The 21379-nt window shown below is 43.8% G+C and overlaps 1 protein-coding gene across 1 annotated transcript in view; it reads right to left on the reverse strand.

The window, feature by feature from the left end:
- STX18 (syntaxin 18) overlaps nucleotides 1–21379 on the reverse strand; it is a 310842-nt gene that overhangs the window by 20665 nt on the left and 268798 nt on the right. The window contains exon 9 of the mRNA XM_082243526.1: nucleotides 11380–11449. Coding sequence (XP_082099652.1) covers nucleotides 11380–11449 — 70 coding nt within the window. The remainder of the gene's footprint in view (nucleotides 1–11379; nucleotides 11450–21379) is intronic.

Genomic DNA, 21379 nt, shown 5'->3' on the forward strand with positions numbered 1-21379 from the left:
GGTGTTGAGCACTCCCCATTTTTCTAGGTAAATATATTTCTAAAGGTGCTATTGACATGAAATATTCATCACATGTCGGTAACAACCCATACATGCAAAGAAACCAAAATGAATAATTTCGGAAATTAATTTATGTGTAATAAAATGGAATCACAGAGAAAAAGGTATAGAACACGCTAAATTAAATGTAATACTTCGTACAAAATTCTTTGTTGGTAATGACAGCTTCAAGACACCTCCTGTATGGAGAATCTAGTCGCAGGCATTGCTCAGGTGCGATTTTGGCCCATTCTTCCACACAGTCTTCAAAACTTGAAGGTCCTGTGGGCCTTTTCTATGAACTCTCTTTAGTTCTTTCCATAGATATTCTTTAGGATTCAAGTCAGGTAAATGGTTTTTTTCTTTCTTTGAATCCAATTGAGAGTTTCCTTGGCTTTGTGTTTGGTATCATTGTCTTGCTGAAATGTCCATCCTCGTTTCATCTTCATCATCCTGGTAGATGGTGGCAGATTTTTAACAAGAATGCCTTACTACATTTTCTATTCATTCTTCCGTCATTCAATATTAAGTTTACCAGTACCGTATGCTGAAAAACAGCCCCGCACCATAATGTTCCCACCTCCAAACTTCACTGTTGGTATGGTGGTGTATTTGTTGTGATGTGCAGTGCCATTTGACCTCCAAACATGGTGTGTATTATGGCTACCAAAGAGTTAAATTTTGGTCTCATCTGACCAGACTATATTCTCCCAGTATTTCACAGGCTTGTCCAAATGTTGTGTAGCAAACTTGGAGGGTCAACATGCTCTTTCTTCAGCAATGGAGTCTTTGGGTCCTTTCACACGGGCGGTCTGTATGTCCGTTTTTCATCCCATTTTTTTGCTGATGAAAAACGGACATAATGCATGTCAATGGGATTGCGGATGTCAGCGGATGACCATCCGCTGACATCCGATTTGCGTCCTTTCCTATCAGTTCAGTTTTTTGTAACGGAAGCGAACCCCATTTTTCTTCCATTTAAAAAAACGTAATGGACACATTGCGTTTTGACATACATTATTTCTGTTTATCATCCGCAAACGGATGGGATGATAAACAGACATACGGACCGGATGACACAAATGTCATCCGTGTCCGTAAAAAAAAAAAAAAAAAAAAGCGCCGAAGCAGATCAAAAATGAAAGGACCCTTACATGGCGAGTGTGCATACAGGTCATGGTGGTTGAGTGCATTACTTATTGTTTTCTTTAAAACAATTGTACCTGCTAATTTCAGGTAATTTCAGGAACAACAGTGCTCACTGGAACATTCAGAAGTTTAGAAATCCTTCTGTAACCAATGCCATCAATATGTTTTGCAACAATAAGGTTGTGAAGGTCTTGAGAGAGCTCTTTGCTTTTACCCATTATGAGACGTTTTTTGTGTGACACCTTGGTAATAGGACACCTTTTTATAGGCCATCAGTTAAAACTGAACCAGCTGATAATAATTTGAACTGACAAGGGGCAGAATTGCTTTCTAATTACTGATGGATTTCAGCTGGTGTCTCAGCTTTTCATGCCTTTTTGCACCTCCCTTTCTTCATGTGTTAAATACTTTTACCGGTGTCATTCAATTTTATTACACATAATTACATTTCTGAACTTCTTTGCTTAGTTGTCTTTGTAGATATGGATTGCATGGGTTGTTACTGACATGTGGTGAAAATTTAATGTTTTAATAGCACCTTTAAAAATATATTTACAAAGGAAACCGATGACGTGTTTAGTACTAATTGTACATGCTGTATGTGCAATTAACGTACAGCATTTTACGTATGTTATATACCTGTAAAAGCATCCATTACACATCTAAAAGCCCTTAGACTGCTGCTTTGGCGTAATGACAGCAGCTCCGCAGACCCAGAGCAGTCACACGTAGTATTCCCCTTTGCTTCTTTTCCGTGAAGCTACATAAAAGGTTATATAGGGAGGTCAGGGAAGGGTCTGAGGATCTGGGCCAGAACAGACAGTAATTTGATATTTCCAGAAGAGGGCGATGATGTGCAAAGAGGCAGGGGGCTGTGCTGGGGAACAGACTCTTCAAGCAATCAAATTTGCTAGGTGTATACTTACTTTATTTTTAATCGGCCCCGGTCACATGATCTGCAGTTTCGGCTCCCCTGTGTCAGTGAGCAGCTGCAGGGGAGAGGAGGGAGCACAAACAGCGACTGGGACATGGGAGCCTATGAGTGAAATTAGGGCTCCCAGAATTACCCACCGCTGTTGAGCCCTCTCCACTGCTGCCGCCTCTCAGTAACCAAGGGAATCGCATGACTGGACCAAGGCAAAATACAAATAGGTAAATATGCAGATCTCTTTCTTTTTTTTTTTTTTTTTTTTTACACAGGGTAAGCAGTATAGGTAGCAGGAGGGGGAAGGAACCTTTTTAAAACTAGTTAGTGTTAAGCCAGCCAGTAATGAATCAAAATACGGACAATTCAGCAGAAACCGGATGAATTTCAATCCATCTATGGGCAGGCTGGTTGTACTAAAATCGATCGATCGATTGACATCAGTACAACCAGCCTGTCGTATTTTTTCCACCCAATCATTACCGGCAGCTATAGCTGCCAACAGTGATCATTGTACTTTGCCGATGGTGAAGGCTCCCCGCAGGCAGCACACATTAGTCTTGTGGGAGGGATTCCTCAATCAACACTGACTGTGCCATTTTTTTTTTTTTTTACTTCAACCCACGGTTACCTCTAGGCCATGTCTGTTCTCAATTTCTTTATTGCTATACAGTATGTGGCTCAGGTTCGGAGCTCAGATATTTTAGTGCTCGAGACATTTTGTAGAGATGCCCTAATGATGTTTTTGCAACTATACTACTAAAAAAAATATTTTTTATCTTAGTTTACTTTTTATTCAGAGTATAGCATCAAGTCAATTAAACTCCTGGGGTATTGATCTGGTCAGTTTAGTATCAGAGGGGGTTGTTAATCAGTTTAGGCTGCTTTGATGGTAATGAAATTAACCACTTGCTGACCGCAGCAGGACTATTTACTGCGGCGGTCACCCGCTCCTGGGCAAACCGACGTAGGGCTATGTCGTTCGCCCAGGAGCCTGTAGGGGACGAGCGCGCGCTGCCGGTGACGTGCTTCCGCCCCCGCTCGTTCACTCAGATCCCTGCGCGATGACCGGTGGCTCCCATGTCCGCCGGCCAGTCGCGATCTCCCGCAGGAGAGGGAGAAAGGCAGACGGCTGATGTAAACACAGCCATCTGTCATTCTCCCTGATGTAAGTACATAGACTATACGATCCTGCTATGTAGGATCGTATGTCTCTGTGGTTACATCACAAGCCACGCCCCCCCACAGTTAGAATCACGCCCCTAGGGATACATTTAACCCACTGATCACCAATAAAGTTAACCCCTTTCCTGCCAGTGTCATTTTTACAGTAACAGTGCATATTTTTAGCACTGATTACTGTAGTAATATCACTGGTACTCCCAAAAGTGTCAAAAATGTAATTCAGGGGTCCGATCTGTCTGCCGTAACGTCGCAGTCCCGCAAAAAAAAAAATAGCAGATCGTCGCCATTACCTAAAAAAAAACCCATAAAAATGACAAATCTTTCCCGTAGTTAGTAAACGCAATAACTTTTGCGCAAACCAATTCAAAAACGCTTATTGCGATTTTTTTACCAAAAATATGTAGCAAAAAACTAATTGGCCTAAAATGTTAAAAAATGTTGATTTTTACTTTTTTTTTGTTGAGAATTTCATATAAAAAAATGTGAAAAATATTATTTTTTTCAAAATTGTCGCTCCTTTTTTGTTTATAGCGCAAAAAATAAAAATGGCACAGGTGATCAAATACCACCAAAAGAAATCTCTATTTGTGGGAAAAAAAAGGACATCAATTTCATTTGGGTACAGCGTCGCACGACCGTGCAATTGTCCATTAAATTCACGCAGTGCCGAATCGCAAAATAGGGCCTGGTCTTTGAGCAGCCAAATCCTCCGGGGCTTAAGTGGTTAACAACAGGTGCACTAGATGGGTAACAAGATGACCTCCAAAACAGGAATGGTTTTACACGTGGAGGCCACTGACATTTTTTTCCCTACTCACCTTTTCGGACTGTTTTTATACTAGTTTTGCATTTGGCTAGGGTCACTGTCACTACTGGTAGCATGAGGTGATATCTAGACCCTGTAGAGGTTGCACAGGCAGTCCAACTCCTCCAGGATGGCACATCAATACGCGTCATTGTCAGGTTTGCCGTGTCTCCCAGCACAGTCTCAAGAGCATAGAGGAGATTTGAGGAGACAGACAGTTACTCTAGGAGAGCCAGACAGGGTCAAAGAAGGTCCCTAATCCAGGGCTTGACAAATTTGTTTGGGATCTAGGAGCCAGCTAAAAAAGTTAGGAGCCAGTTTTTTTTTTTTTTTTTTAACAACAAAGCTTTATTTTCAATGACGAAAATAACCGATCTTAAATTTAAACAGTGCAGCAAGGTTGGGGCGATAGGAGATCAAGTGACCTTTGCTTAAAGGTAAGTATGCAGGGAGTGTGGGTATTATTTGATTTTATTTTTATTTTTAAATCCCATTTTACACTGCTCTCTCTACTGGAAGTTCAAGGATAATGTGTTCTACAGATGAAGACTGCAAAAACTTCTGTCTCTCCATCTCTTGGGAAGGAGGACGGGCATAGAAAACAAGCAGTGGAAATTCATTGCATTCCTAATTACTGCTTGTTGTAATACTCCCAGCCACCACAAGAGGCTGCCAGTTTCCCATTGGCAGCATCTCAGTGAAGAAGGCCCAAAAGCCGGGGCCTCAATTTTTGGATGATGCTGTAGTTCGAGCGCTCGGGGGGGGCGCAAAGCGACAGGACATCTCCTGCAGTGCACCCCAGGCGCCAGGTCGCTAATTCTAGTCGCAAATGCGACCTGGCGCCCAGGGATTGTCGAACCCTGCCCTAATCCATCAGCAAAACCGGTATCTGGTCCTTTCTGCAAGGGGAAATAGGATGAGCACTGCCAGAGCCCTACAAAATGACCTCTAGCAGGCCACTGGTGTGAATGTCTCTGACAAAACAATCAAAAACATACTTCATGACCGTGGCCTGAGGGCCCGACATCCTCTAGTGTGTCCTTTGCTCACACCCCGGCACCGTGGAGCTTTATTGGCATTTACCATTGAATACCAGAATTGGTAGGTCCGCCACTGGCGCCCTGTGCTTTGCACAGATGAGAGCAGATTCACCCTGAGCACATGTGACGGACATGAAAGGGTCTGGAGAAGTCGTGGAGAAGGTTATGCTACCTGGAAAATAGTTCAGCATGAGCCGTTTGGTGGTGGGTCAGTGATGGTCTGGGGAGGCATATTCATGGAGGGATGCACAGACCTCTACATGCTAGACAATGGCACCTTGACATTCGTTAGGTATCGGGATGAAATCCTTGGACCCATTGTCAGACCCTACGCTGGTGCAGTGGGTCCTGGGTTACTCCTGGTGCACGACAATGCCCGGCCTCATGTGGCGAGAGTATGCAGCCAGTTACTGAAGGATGAAGGAATTGATACCATTGTATGGCCCACAAACACCTCTGGGACATTATGTTTCGGTCCATCCAACGCCACCAGGTTGCACCTCAGTCTGTTCAGGAGCTCAGTGATGCTCTGGTCCAGATCTGGGAGGAAATACCCCAGGACACCATCCATCGTCTAATTAGGAGCCTGCCCCAACATTGTTAGGCATGCATACAAACACGTGGGGACCATACAAACTACTGAGTACCATTTTGAGTTGCTGCAATGAAATTTCTGCAAAATGAACTAGCCTGCTGCATCATTTTTTCACTTTGATTTTTGGGGTGTATTTGAATTCAGCCCTCTGTAGGTTGATTATTTTAATTTCCATCAAACGGTGTGGCATCCTTTCATTGCTAACACATTACCCAGTCCATATCAGTATGAACATCCAGCATATTTTTCCCCATTGAGATCTGATGTGTTTTCAAAGTGTCCCTTCATTTATTTGAGCAGTGTATATGGAACAGAAATTAGTTTTAACCTAATGTTTAATTTATTTTTTTTGTGCTGACTAGCTGGAGAGTGTTTCAGGGAATTTTTGTACTGTTCTGAATAACAGGGGTAACTCAGGTTTTTATTACTGCTTCCTGGTCAGTTTCGTCCCTGGAAATTCTCTTGCTTTTCAAATCTACCCAGCAACTCGCTTTTCTATATGTTCTAGTTATAATTCTTTTATTCTGTATGGATGTTTAGTTAATTTATATTGAAGGCCAATGTTTTCAATGCAAAATATTTTAGCAATTCAGGTGACATAAGGAGAATGGTTTTTGCCGCACTGAGAAACATTGCGCACGATATATGCATAATATAGGCTGAGGCACATTAGCACTGAATCAAAGTGTCCCTTGAAATCATTTTAAAATGTTGGCAGTTGTGCTTCATAGGCTTCCAGCTGAGACCATCAGTGTTTTTCTTCTACAGGGGCCAGAACAGCATAAATTATGTGCTGTTTTTTCCCAGATCCAATTAAAACTGTTATCTAAATTTAAGAGTATTTGCTTTTAGTGGCTGAATGTGTGTGTTTGTTGTTTTTTCTATGCAATCCAAATCACTGCTAAACATTAAAGTGATCCACTGGGCAGTGTTACAGGTCTGCTTTACAGGAGGTGCTGTAAATAGTCTTTACTTAAAGGAATAGTCAACCTTTTGCAAAAATATAAGAAATACCCCAACATTAACAAAATAAGATGTGGACTTATTAACCACTTGCAGACCACCCACTGTACATATACTGCGGAAGCATGGTCGCTCTGTGCCAGTTCACGTACCGAGTACGTGATCTGACACTTTCAGATCTGGGGCGTGCGCCGGCGGCGACCTGCTCCCGCTGTGATCACACACAGCAGGAGCCCCCCCAGCGGCGGGTACTGCAGACTGCGGGTGTCTGTCGGGACCCACGGATTAGATAGCACATAAGGAGAACGGCAGACTGCTTATGTAAACATTATGTCAGAAGGGAAGGTATTGATCCTGTGTTCCTGCCAGGATCAACGCCTTCCCCTAGGCAATGCACCTCCCACACAGTGAGAAAGCACAGGCTAGGCACACAGTTAACCCTTTGATCTCCCCTGATGTAACCCCTTCCCAGCCAGTACCATTAGTACAGTAGCAGTGCATTTTTTTTTTTAGCACTGATCACTGTATTAGTGTCATTGGCTCCTGTGACCGGGTAAGGCTCTTGTGTCCTGGTTAAGGGCACTTATGTTTAGCCTTGGTACTCTCCTCCCCCCCCCCCCCATGATACCCTTAATGAGGTCATCCAGGGTAGCCCCAAACAGGCAATCACCTTGAAAGGGCAGATCAATGAGAGCTTTCTTGAAAGTTTGGTCTGTGGACCAATGCTTAAGCCACAGCACCCACCTAATCCCCACCGCTGAAACAGAAAGTTTGGACAGCACAGGAGCTTTATCCAAAGCTGCATCACAAATAAACTGCAGGCCAAAGCCCAACTGGTCCGCTAAATCAACATAAGCAGCGGGGACCTGCTCACCCCCCAAGGCCCTGTTGCAAAAGCTTGCCCCGGTCAGTTAGGGTCTGAGACACCAGGGCTGAGTCAAAGACTAGCCGCAATGCCAAACCAGCCATAGTAAACATGCTTCGTGCCACAGCCCCTGTTTTCCTGTCAGCTGGGTCCTTAAAGGACGGGGATTCCTCTACTAGGATCATGGTTGCTTTATTTAACCTGAAAACAGGAGGGTCCACCATTGGCGAACTAGTCCACTTTTTTAAAAGTGACTTCTCAAAAGGGTAATATACAGCAAAACGTTTGTGAACCACAAACGTTTTTTTTTTTTTTTTTTGTTCCCATTCCTTACAGAAAAACCAGTCAAAATAAGGCATATAAGAAAACACCTTTGGAGTACGAGGAAAATTATGCATACCAAACGACACAGCCACCTCCGTGGCTACATCAGCCACATCCTCCATTTTTAAAGTCTCACGCACTGCAGTGATAAGTGTGTCTACCAGCACTTTTTCATTTGCTTCTGCGACTATGGAGGAATCATCCTCACTATCAGGGGGTGTGATATTAAGTCCCCCTGGAAGGGGCCGCGTCCACGGTGGCATCAGGCTCAGAATCAGAGGAGACAGACTGAGCAGGGGAAGGCGGGGGACGCTTCCTCCTGGGCTTTTACCCACACGCCAGGACACTAAGGACTGCAGGCCTCCCGTCAGTGCAACCATGGGAGGCTGGGGTTCCGAGTGACCTGCCACCTCCATGAGGGGGTCAGTGGGGGAGATGAGACTCTGAGGCTCCATAAAGGAAAAGAAGACCTTGTAGTACAAAAATTATCTTTAGCACCACTAAAGGAGCCCCTCAAGGCTCAGGGTACCTATCAGCAGAGAGAGAGATAACAGTGACCGGAGGAGTGCTGAGAATTAAAACCCAGCATCATCATGGACGCCATCCCTGTTCAGGCACAGGAAGAGGAAACTGAGGAGGAAGAGGAGGAGCTTTGGCATACCCATGAGGCTTCGGTCATCTCCAGCATCTCCCGGACTAAGGGAAAATGGCTCTGTGACATCATTGGGCTACACAAACATGGCCGCCAACCAGAGACCAGCCAGATGAAGGAAAAATTGGCCCCCTGACATCATCAGGCTGCACAACAAGGCTGCCAACTGGAGACTAGCCAGACTGCGGAGAAAATTGCCACCATCAGCAACAAACGCTGAAGCATGGTGCCAAGATCTTCCCTACGCCCTCTGCAATGCTGCACCCTCTGCAAGGGACCCCCTCCCCCCAAAGGTAGGACACACATTAGCACACGTTTGGGGGGACTCTGTTGCGCACTCTTCACTGGGACCCCCCTGCAGTATACCCACACCGCAAACAGTAGGGCATGCACCTAGGGGTCTTCTACACTGGGACCCCTCCAGACTATTAGGGCAGGACATACACTATCCCAGGACCCTTACAGAGTTCTGATAGCGGGGGAGGCCCCAGGGGTCTCTGCTGCATTCTCTGTCCTGGGACCCCCACCAGACTCCAGGTCCAGACAGAGGGGGAAATGGAGTGAGGGAAGCTTAGCTCACTGAGGGATTTAAAGATGGGAGGAGGGAACCTGCAGGCAGGTCCGACCATCCTGGTGGTTACCCGCATCCATCCTAAAAAAAACATCAAAAAAGGGAGAGGGGGGGACTGTACTTACCCTTCCACGGTGCAGGTAATGCTCCAGACAGAAGTGGGGGAGCTTTCAGCCAAGGGACCGCTGCAACTCAGACCCAATCCCGGTCATAAGCGACCCTGCGAGAAGTTTAACTCACGGGCCAGCAGCTGTCTGTGAGGTTATGTCGCGGCAGACCTAGCACGTAGCTGCGTTCTGCATGCGCTCGCTGGCTGGGGGACCACTCAATCTAGATTATCCAGCCCGTCACCCAGCCCGGCAGTTGATTGTAGATCTCCCAAGAGAAAAATCAAAAAAGATGTAAGGAAGGAGAAAAAATTGCCAAGACCAGAGATCCCAGCCGGGGGGCCTAGGTCCTTACTCCTACTGACTGGACAGATTAAAACTGATTACCTAGAGCAGAGAAGGAATGTTATTTGGGTACAGTGTTGCACGATCGCGCAGTTGTCAGTTAAAGTAAAGCAGTGCTGTTTTTTCACAAAAAATGGCCTGGTCATAAATCTTCCGGAGGTCAAGTTATGCAATGAAGTCTACAGATCAGTGCAATCCATTGCGAGAGCAATGAACAGGCTCCTGCATTGTTTAAATTCTAGCCCTAGGTCTGTACGAAGTTGCAGAGATCTTCTGCTATGGGTCTAAAGGAAGTAATCAATGGACTATAAGTGCAGTGACATCACCGCATCTGTTGTCTATTGAGATCTGAAAGTCCCTCTGCTGCATTGACAGATGTGACTTGTGGTATGTTCATTCACAGATTCTTGTGAATAGATGACGTGGGCAAAGCCATGCACAGCCACACTAAACTCAAAAATCAACAGAATGCTCCAGGGAAAAGTATTTTGTGATTCAATTAGGTTGAGGGGCAGTGTGACAGTGGAAGGTTGGGGAATGCGGCCAACTTTTATGTAACACCCCAACTATGGGTGTCACATGAAGCATGGTAAGAAAAGTGAGAAATATCTTTAACCTTCTCTCCCACAACATGTGGGCGTTTTTGTTGCAGGCGTTTTTTTGGGCATTTTTTGGGCGTCTTTGGAGGCAGGCATAACATCTGAACTTCTGTATAGGGGTATATACACACACATACATATATGTATATATACACATACACACATATAGGTGTGAAAGTAGCAGAACCCTATGCCTGTGCTAATGAAATTATTTGCAGGCATAGGGCTCCGCTACTTTCACACCTATATGTGTGTATGTGTATATATACATATATGTGTGTGTGTGTGTGTATATATACCCCTATACAGAAGTTCAGATGTTATGCCTGCCTCCAAAGATGCCCAAAAAATGCCCAAAAAACGCCTGCAACAAAAACGCCCAGGTGTGTTGTTGCAGGCGTTTTTTTGGCCGTCTTTGGAGGCAGGCATAACATCTGAACTTCTGTATAGGGGTATATATACACACACACATATATGTATATATACACATACACACATATAGGTGTGATAGGAGCGGAGCCCTATGCCTGCAAATAATTTCATTAGCGCAGGCATAGGGTTCCGCTACTTTCACACCTATATGTGTGTATGTGCATATATACATATGTGTGTGTGTGTGTATATATACCCTTACACAGAAGTTCAGAGGTCATGCCTGCCTCCAAAGACGTCCAAAAAAAACGCCTGCAACAAAAACAGCCAGGTGTGAAAATAGCGGAGCCCCATCCCTGCTCTACTGCAATTCTAAGACAAACAATCTTTTTTCTGGTTCTGGACATGCTACAGAGCTGAAACTTCACAGGTACACTTTTTAGACCCCCCCAGACACTAAATCCAAAAAAAAAAATGTCATTTTTTTTTCAATAATTGGCTCTCTATCAAAAACGACAATTTTTAAGAACTTTTTTTTGTGTGATTAATAGTCCCTGGGGCATGACCCAGAACCCTAGGCACTTTTTAGGGGCATTTATTGGGTTTTAGGGATTCAAAATGGTGTTATTTCATTACCGAAGTTCAGGTCCCATTGATTTCAATGGGGTTCTGGAATCCGGACCTGAACTTTCGGGAAGTTTGGGTGTTCTGGTCGAACCAAACTTTTCAAAAGTTTGATCATCCCTATTCTTCAACAAAAATTATCTGGTGAGCACAAATGCCAGTTAAATTTGCAACACTAATATTCTTCATAATTTTAAATAATCAGATGGGTTAGGTTACCTGATGCAGCACCTTCTCTGTGAATATTTCTTGAAGTCGGGATATTTCAACCACTTTGCCTTCTATTTGCCTGCAGAAAAGTAATATAGACAGAACCACATTTCGGTCAATAAAAGTTCAGAAATAACCTTAGTCTAAATTAAAATGCAGCATGCCAGTGTAATAAATTCTTCTTAAAAACTTTTCCATTGGTGGTAGAGTGGACATATGGCCATGCTATATACATTTAAGTATTTACATATTCTCAACAAGCAGTAAATGAGCTTTGAATCAAGTCCTCACTGGCCTCTGTATCTTCAGGCACCCAGCAGCAACCTATCCCCAAATTTTACACAGTAGAAGCAGTGAAATTGTCAAAATATACTTTACAAGACACCCTGATGCTTTATTCAATATTTAAAATGAAATAATATGCAAACCCAACATTTCATATTCCGTATATGTGCCTGCTGTACCATGTACATGTATAAAAAAAGCACTTCCTTTGTGTCCAATCTTTTAAATGCTTTATTAAAAACTGACCACACTAAGCAGGAGAACAATTCTCTAGCCTGCTCTCCTTCAATGATCAGACTTATGCTCACACCCCCCCCCCCCCCCTTCCTGGACAGCCACCTCTCTCACCTCTCTGTGCTGATGAGAACAGAAGCTATGTGATCAATTATAAAGAAAAAAAAAAAAGTAAAAAAGGTATTAATAATGTTTTTTATAGCTTTATACACGTTTTGCCTTTCATTTCCATTTTAAACAGAATGGGTTGTTTTACAAGGTGAGCGTTTACATACACTTCAAGGCATACCTGTAAAAGAAGTATGTAAATACTTACCTTTCCTGCTGCCTTCAAAATCTGTGCTGAAATTCACACTGAAAACGCTGCTTCCTCTAGTGGCAATCTCCTGGGTCCCCTGCAACTCCCACCGATTCCTCCGGTTGACCTTCACGTCACTGTATTCTTTGATGGGTGGAGGTCAGCAGGAGGAATCACTGGAAGCAGCAGGGGTCTCAGGAGATTTAAAGGACCAACTTCAGCACAACATTTCTCAATGTCGGTGCTATTCAATAACGTGAGCAGAAGGAAAGGGGAGTATTTAAAAACTTTTTTTATAGGCATGCTTTCAGTAAAGGCAATAGTGACATAAGTAGATTTAAAGTGTAACTAGAACGTAAAAGAAAATCACAAATTTTAGATTGACATTGAGGGGATATCTTCTGATGGGGGCCGCTAGTTCTGCTGACATATCAGGATTCCCTTAAGCCGGCCATAGATGGATCAAATTTTAGCCGGGTCAGCATGGACTGGCCAAGTTTCAATCCATCTACAGGCAGGCTGGTTGTCCATCGATCAACTTGGGTACTACTAGCATGTCAGGTTTTTAGCATGCAATTTTTGCCAGCAGCTAGAGCCGCTATCAGTAATCACTGTGTTCTACCATTAGGGATGGTTCCCCCCCCCCCCTTTTCCCCAGGGGAGCACATTAGCTCCACGGTAGGGATTTCCCCATCAACCCTGACTGTATTGAAGGGGGAATCAAGCTATTATTTTTCCTGTAACCCAATCTAAGACCTGCTTTACTTTGGAGGGATTTTCTCTTGCTTCCTGTTTTGACTATGGGACAGGAAGTGAAATAAAATAATCCCCAATGGGACACAGAGGGAAAAAAAGAAAAAAGTTTTGCCAATAGTTACATTTTAATGTCCCCATAGACACTAAAGAGTTCTCCGAGACTGTCCTCATCTATATTTAGCTCTATGGAGTAGCAGGGAAACCTGCAGAAATCTCCAGTGCTTGTTTATCTCATTGAAGGCAAAAGCAATCACACTAGGTTCCATAATCAGTTTGATCTTTAGGGACTGAGAGGTTTTGGCTGGTGGTGTGGGCAGGTACCTCATAGACAATGCTCCACTTGAAATGCAGTAAATGGGTAGGAGATAGCAGAATATAGTTTGAGCTTAGTCTCAGAATGTCCTGCCTGTTATAGAATAGCCAGTATTGGCAGGAGAACGTTCCATGAGTCAAGTATTAAACATTCTGCTCTACTAGCTCCAGAGAAACAACACCCACACCATACCTATTAATAGCCCTTTAGTTACGTGTTGCCATTTTCATGTTCAGCCGTGTTTTTCTTAATGGGAGACACAAATTATCCTCTTATTTAATCAGTCAGTAACATTAACTGGTTTACTGGCTTGCGCTAACATGGACTTATAAAGAGGACGTGAAAGATGTGCAATTTTTTTTTTCTCTACTAGCAGTTTAGCTACTATAAAAATTGTGACAAACAATAATGCCTAGTACACACAGGGAGGATTTTTTTTTCTTTGTTCAATCCAGAGGGCTGAACGAAAAAAAAAAAACTGTACTAACACAAGCAATGTTAGTACAGTGATCTCCCCTGCTGAGTTTTGTGTTCTGATGGGGGGGGGGGGGGCAGTGTGACCTCCAGTCGCTCTCCTTTCCTGATCTGAGGTCTACAGCGGGAGGGGCTGAGATTCCCCTCTGAAATCAGCCAGGTGGTCATGTGACCGCACAGCAGCACTGTGAAATAAGGGATTTCGTTTCATAAAAAAAAAAAAACCAAAAAAAAAACCAAACAAACAAAAAAAAAAAAAAACACACATACTGTATAATAAAGCTTGCTAGAACAGAGGGGATACAAGTAATTGTGCTCAGTGACTTTACAGCCACATGGAAAAGTGTCAGGAGGGGAGGGGGTGGGGAGGAGATCGGCTCTCACAGCACAAACTATTGAGCTGGTAAGCAGGCAGAAGAAGAGGGGAGAGACTGACCACATAGCGGGATGACGAGGCACGTAAACTGACCATGGTATCAAGGATCAGCAGCCATGATTACCTTAGTCAGCACACCAAGAGGGACACAAGAACAGGCAGGGTCAACTATGTATTTTACAGCATAGAATGTGAAAAATGACACTGCAGAAGCACTATGCTGTTTATCATGCTTACATTTTTTTTTTTTTTTTTTTTGTGTTACAACTGCTTTAAAGCATAACTAAAGATAAAAATTTTTTTTAGTTTTGGATACAGTGGACACCTGTCAGTTTTTATTACGGTCTGTGCTCCAGTTAGGAGTCAACCTTTTTGTCCGGTTTAGCATGATCATTGAAAGTGAAAGAAAATTCCAAAATTTTGGATTGTCCCCAGAAAAGTAATAGAAGGGAAATCTTCCAATGGAACACTAGTTCTGGTCCCCAAGGAATTGCCTTCGCTTTCAAGTGTAGCACCCTACAGGTAGGTGCTAGGTAAAATATAATGTGCTTTGCTTGTCTAACAGCAGAGCCATGATTTCTTTTGGGTCAGGTAGGTTGTCATGGTTCCCACTTGTGTCTGCCGAGAGGGGAGTCTCCCCACTGGCCCTGTGAAAGGTTTTTCATTGGGCAGTGGAGGAAACCCAATCAGAGATACATTCAGGCTTGTATCTACCCCAGAAGGCAGATTTCGCTGCAGAGGATTCTGGGAGTGGGTATAAGTTTGAGGGGTGTGCATGGCTCGGCGTCTTTGATGGGAAGCAGAGTCCCAGGAGGGAGAGTACGGCTGTCTCTCCTCCTGTCAGACGAAGTGGATGTCTCTGGGTGCTGCCTGAGAATCCAGAGGGTGCTGAGTTGAGCTGAAGGGGATCCAGTGTGCCGACAACCAGCGGAGAGAGAGAGAGAGGGGTCCAGTCATAGGAAAGCCTACAAAGTTCGTGAGTATACTGAGGATTGCCCCTGGGGGTCTACCTAGTGTCAGAGGGGACCACTCCGGAGAAGGTTCTGGGATCCAAGAGACAGCTAGCTGTAGAGGGGGTGCCTAGTCAGAGGACCCTGAAGTGATAGAGCGGGTACCTAGGTTGAGGACCCTGAAAGTGTTAAAGGGGGCGCCTGCAGTTTGGGCCCTGAAGAGTCAGTGTACAGTGTAGAGTGTGCCAGTTGAGAGTTGCAGCAGCACAAGAACTTACAAAGAGCTACCCCAAGCCAGCGCAAGGCTGGAGGGAGCTATTCAGTGATTTTTGAGCAAAGCAGTGTCAGGAGTCAAGTATTCTACAGTCCTGGATCTTCTGAATTAAAGTCGAGGTTCCAGCAGAGTTTTCATTGTTACAGTATATCCAAGCGTCAGGAAGCATTGGGTAGCGCCTGCTGGCGTCAAGACAGCGCTAACAAGCATTTTTGCTAGAAGAGTCACGAAATTGTACTTCGTTGAGTCAGAGGAGTATCCCACTCATTCCCTTTTCCTATCCCCAAAATATAATAAAACACACAAACCAAAGATGCCGGAATTGTCATTGTCTCAGTTATCACACCTGGAGTTACAGCTACAATGTGATGGGAGTGTTACCGGTAACAATGGCAGACCCACCTCAGGCCCAATGCATGGAAAACCAGCTACACAAGGATTTCCTCTCACTTCCTAATAGACTAAGTGACAGGAAGTGAAGGGAAATCTCTGCAATGGGACACAGATAGTGAAATAAAATCTGACAGAGGTTATAACCCTCCCTTGCTCTATCCAAAATGAAAAAAAAAAAAAGTTTTGCCTATAGTTCTATTTTAGGTTTGCCTCATCTGAAGGAAAGAGGTCTTATCCCCCAAATCAGTATAATAATTTCCTATCCAATTGGTTGTTTTAAAGAACGTGCACAGACATAGCCAGGATTTGTATACTGTGGGCTCTTTGAAGAAGGATTTGTCATAGAAATGAACTAACTTGTCTTTAAACCTGCTTAAATTCTAATAATACATATGCAGAGGATCAATAAAAGTCTGCGACCCTTCATTCTCAATTCTGAAAATCCAATAATCATCTACCATTTCCAAAGAAAAAGCCTTTGTTGTCCATAGTAAGATAATCCTGCAATCAATTCTATAATGGCTAGGAGAAAAGTCTGTGTGAAGGACTGATTTTTCTTTTAAGCAGAAGTGTAACTCTCAAACTACAAATAAGGTTAGAGTGAAAGTATAATTTAGGAAAAAGAAAAGTACAGACTGCACATCCTACTCATTCAGTGTTTCAGTTTCTTAAGTACATGTTGCTATAGTACACAAGCCCACCTTATTATTATACAGAATTTACACACTGCCAACAGTTTACGATAGGAAGTTTGAGAGAAGGGAGAGGTTCTGAAGAAGTCCTGGAGGAGAGCATGGGAGGAGGTGACCAGACAGCTAGAGAGCAGGAGGTTTTGGGAATATAGAACAGGGTGGCTTGGGTTATATTTTGGGATGAGGTTGGTAATATAGCTCAGAGAAGAGCGGTGGATGGCTTTGCATGTTGTTGTTAGCATTTTGAAATGTATTTTTTAGGCAAGCACAAGGCAGTGGAAAGAAGGGCAGACAGAGGTAGCAGGCACTAAATGATGGGTAAGGTGAATAGGTCTGGCAGCTGCATTCATAGTAGGGGGAAAGCCTGCATAAAGGTAGGCCAACACAGAGGGAGATTCAATAGTCTTTTTGTTAATCCGGGAATTCCTTTTGCCTACCTACTTGTAAAAAATTAGAGGCCTTCTCGGGGGGGGGGGCGTGGTTTCCGCTGAGATGGTCGGTTGTGCTTAGTGGAAGCTCTGGGACAAGCCTCTAGCATCATCCTGCTCATTACCTGCTTATCTGAACAAACTGTCGGACAACGGATAGTCTCCTGTGCCTGGTCGTAATGTTGGTGAGAGATAGACAACATCGAGCAGCCAAGAAACTGAAAGAATTTGCCTACTCTGATAAACAAGATGGCAGCCGCAGCCCTCCACACACCAGGAGCGGAAGCCACTTTGCCCTGGACACTCCAAAGGCATCCTCCTCCCAGGCAGACAAACAATAGAAAATGACGCTTGAGCAGGTAAATGCACAACTCCAAACAGCCATTACCCTCCTGCAATACCACTTTGACTGGGAAGATGGAGGAGATTGGGATTGATATTGGCCTTCTCAGGCAAGACATGCAGAGTTTTAGGGAACGGGAGGCTGAGACTGAGCATAGAATCTCTGCTATGGAGGATGAGCTAGACCCCATCCCTCGCAAGGTCTCCGCAGCTGAAAAACAGATCTACTTTCTATACAAAAAAGCAGACGATTTGGAGAATCGCCTTAGGAGGAAAAATATCAGGATTGTGGGTCGGAAGGTGAAAACCCAGGGTAGCAATGGATCTGTATCACATTACCTTTTCATCTGCTTTTGTGGGCTCATAGAGCCCCAGCAAAGCCCCTGATACCAGGACAACCACCTACACCACTGTTAGCATGGCTCCTTAATTGTAAGGACCGTAATCTCATTCTACGCAAAGCACGACTAAAAGGTACGATCCGCTATGAAAATATTACGGTGTCCATATTCCCTGATTTTTCTGTGGAACTACAGAAACAGCGTGCCACCTTTACTAAAGTGGAGAAGAATGAGAGAAACCAGCATAATCTACTCCATGACCTATCCTGCACGACTCCACGTGGTTGATAATGAGAAATGTGTCTTCTTCAATACCCCCTAGACCAAGCAGAGGATTGGCTTTAATTACAACACAGGCACCTGGCCCAGGGGAACCCTGTGAGTTTGGAGGTTTTCTTCTGGTTATTTCTGTTTTTGATTCAGTTGTGAGGCCCTTGTTCAAGCTGAAATCCAGCACAAGGCCTAGGTGAATCTTTAATGATGGTTCCCAAATACTCCTGGGCTTCTGGAATATAATGCAAGACCACATGACACTTCTCAGTTATGTGGCGATTTAAAATACCCTGCCAGAGATGATAGACAGTTCTCTTATGGACAATATCCAAGTTTTCATGAGTATCTCTCGTTCTATGATGCACCTGGTTATGCACGGTTTACTTATCCATGCGACACTGTACTTTACCCAAACAGTCCGGAGCAGCTCGGTGATAAATCACCATCATGTACAGCACTATCCACAACGCTGCCAAACAACCCTGGCTCTATATTACCCCCCCTTTGTTTTGTTTTTTATATTCCTTTTTCATTGTTGGGTTTTTCCTCCCTTTATATATCCTTACCACAAAGACATAGAGGCTATCTTCCCTATGAACTGCCCACATAGATGCCTTTGCACTATGATGGCAATGCCCTATTGACTGCTATGTTGATACTATTGTTACATGTGTTTTTTTGTTCTAAGGTATCTCAGACCAAGAGTTCTTAGATAAAATTCACAATGCGTTATCGGTCTCCAAGTCCTAGGTACGTGATTTTTGATCTATCATACAATAGGTACTTTTATGATCTATATCCATTACAATTTATATTGTAATGGCAGAGCTGTGTAATGTTTTGTCATGGAATGTACGTGGTCTTTGAACCCCCTTGAAACGCATTCAAGTGTTCAATGTTATCAAACAATAAGTCTACAAGAGACCCCTCTGACCAGTGATACCGTGGCCTATTTGCGTAAATCATTGTACCAATGGTCCTCCCATTCTTGGCATACTTTTTACTCCAGGGGAGTGTCCTTATTGGTGCATCAGTCGGTTTCTTGGAAGTGTGTTACTGCTCGTACTGACCCAGACAGGAAATATAGATTTGTGTACGCTAAACTATACTCCAGACCATACGCCATTATGTACATATATATATATATATATATATATATATATATATATATATATATATATATATATATATATATATATATATTAGGGATGCACCGAAATGAAAATTTTGGGCCGAAACCGAAAATGCAGGATGCCCTTGGCCGAAAACCGAAACCGAAAATGACTTTTTTCCCCCAAAAAATTTAAAATAGATAAAAGAGGGGCATACACCAAAAACAGGTAGCGACGTACACCTGTCGCTGCCACCCTGTCACAGTATATGTCCTGTGATGGGTTGGCAAGAGGTTAATTTAATTACCAATGGTATTTGTATTATGCAGCATGAGGGGGTTAATGTATTGTTACTGCTGGTCACTCATCTATTAGTGACCGACCAGTGGCAGGTAATTAACCCCTTTGTGCTGCATTAGTGCAACCAGTATCAGTGCAACCAGTGTTAATTAACACTGATACTGGTTGCACTAATGCAGCACAAAGGGATTAATTACCTGCCACTGGTCGGTCACTAATGCAGCAGTGACCAGCAGTGACAATACATTAACCCCTCATGCTTCATAATACAAATATCATTGGTAAGCTGAAATAAGGTGCAACAAATGCAGCTTGCATAAACCAATTTGTGACACTAGCAGCGCTAAAAAATATTTTTTAGCGCTGCTAGTGTCACAAATTGGTTTATGCAAGCTGCATTTGTTGCACCTTATTTCAGTTTTCCCCTTGTATAGCAGCAGCTTTCACCTTCACGGTTTTTATTTCAATTGTTCTTATAGTGTATTTTAGTGCTGGGTGAGTAAGTGACTTTACAGTATTAGTGTTTTGAATTCTTGCTCCTTTGATCTACATCATTGGTAAGCTGCCTCAGCTCCCCCACATCTGGCTCAGCATCCCTCATTCAAAAGTCCCGCCTCTGGCCGGCGGCACCGCCTCCCGGTGATGTCACTACTAGGATCTGTGTTGAATGAAGTGACACACCGGGCGGGGGGGGCGGGGCGAGCGGCCGCTATAGATATAACTATGTGATCCTTCCTGTCAGCTCAGCCGGACTATATATGAATGAGAAGTATATATTGTATAAGTCGCGCTAAATTGAAAAATAAACAAATGAATGTCCAACTGTTTAAAGTCCCAAATAACATAAAGTGACTGGTGATGTATGAAATCTTGTGCTGCTTCCAAAAGATCCCGTAGGAATTGTGCTTACCAGAACGGCAATTTTAAATTGCAGAATTCATGTGATGAGATGAGTTCACGAGCCCAGGTGATCCAATGGAATTCTAGCGCAAGGAACTCCCAATATTGTGGTCGTGTATCATGTGAAGGAAAAATAATAATCCATAGCGTGATACCGTACAAAATAGTCAATAATATAACTGTGTAGGACTACAAATACTGTGAATCCTTCACCAATTGTGCAGCCGTTTACCAAAATGACTAGTGAAAGGGCATGTAATCAAATCAAAAGAAAGGACCGCCACCAGACGTAGAGCCTCTTACCAGATAGATCTTTATAGATGTGTTCTATCCAAGTATAGAAAAGGTGAACCACCACCAGACATAAGGCCTCTTACCAGATGGAAATGAAAAGCCAGCAGAACATTGAATCCACATGCACCAATATCAGCAAGCCACCCAAGAGCGCATAAAGCCTCTTACCAGACCACAAGAAAAATGCTCGATAACACTTGGTATATTTTCCCAATGGAGAGGTAACTTCAAGGTCCCAATGACAATCCGGGCAAATCACTGATAAGTACCACGATGTACCGCTTAATGTGCCTAGGTGGCCTCTCAGACCCCCTATGCCACAAGCTGAGCCACTGTGTTTCTCAGGGTTGCAACGCCAGACCAGCATGTCCCATTCCTGCGCCCAGCAAGAGTAACTGTGAGGGGTTGGTTACGGTGTTCAGGCACCAGCAACAACAAAGTCGCAATTTTTGGCACCTAGAAAGACTCTGACCATGGACCAGTATTTGAATCCATGGTCAGAGTCTTTCTAGGTGCCAAAAATTGCGACTTTGTTGTTGCTGGTGCCTGAACACCGTAACCAACCCCTCACAGTTACTCTTGCTGGGCGCAGGAATGGGACATGCTGGTCTGGCGTTGCAACCCTGAGAAACACAGTGGCTCAGCTTGTGGCATAGGGGGTCTGAGAGGCCACCTAGGCACATTAAGCGGTACATCGTGGTACTTATCAGTGATTTGCCCGGATTGTCATTGGGACCTTGAAGTTACCTCTCCATTGGGAAAATATACCAAGTGTTATCGAGCATTTTTCTTGTGGTCTGGTAAGAGGCTTTATGCGCTCTTGGGTGGCTTGCTGATATTGGTGCATGTGGAATCAATGTTCTGCTGGCTTTTCATTTCCATCTGGTAAGAGGCCTTATGTCTGGTGGTGGTTCACCTTTTCTATACTTGGATAGAACACATCTATAAAGATCTATCTGGTAAGAGGCTCTACG

The sequence above is a fragment of the Pelophylax lessonae genome (assembly GCF_965119305.1).
Source record: "Pelophylax lessonae genome assembly, chromosome: 1".
NCBI lineage: Eukaryota > Metazoa > Chordata > Amphibia > Anura > Ranidae > Pelophylax > Pelophylax lessonae.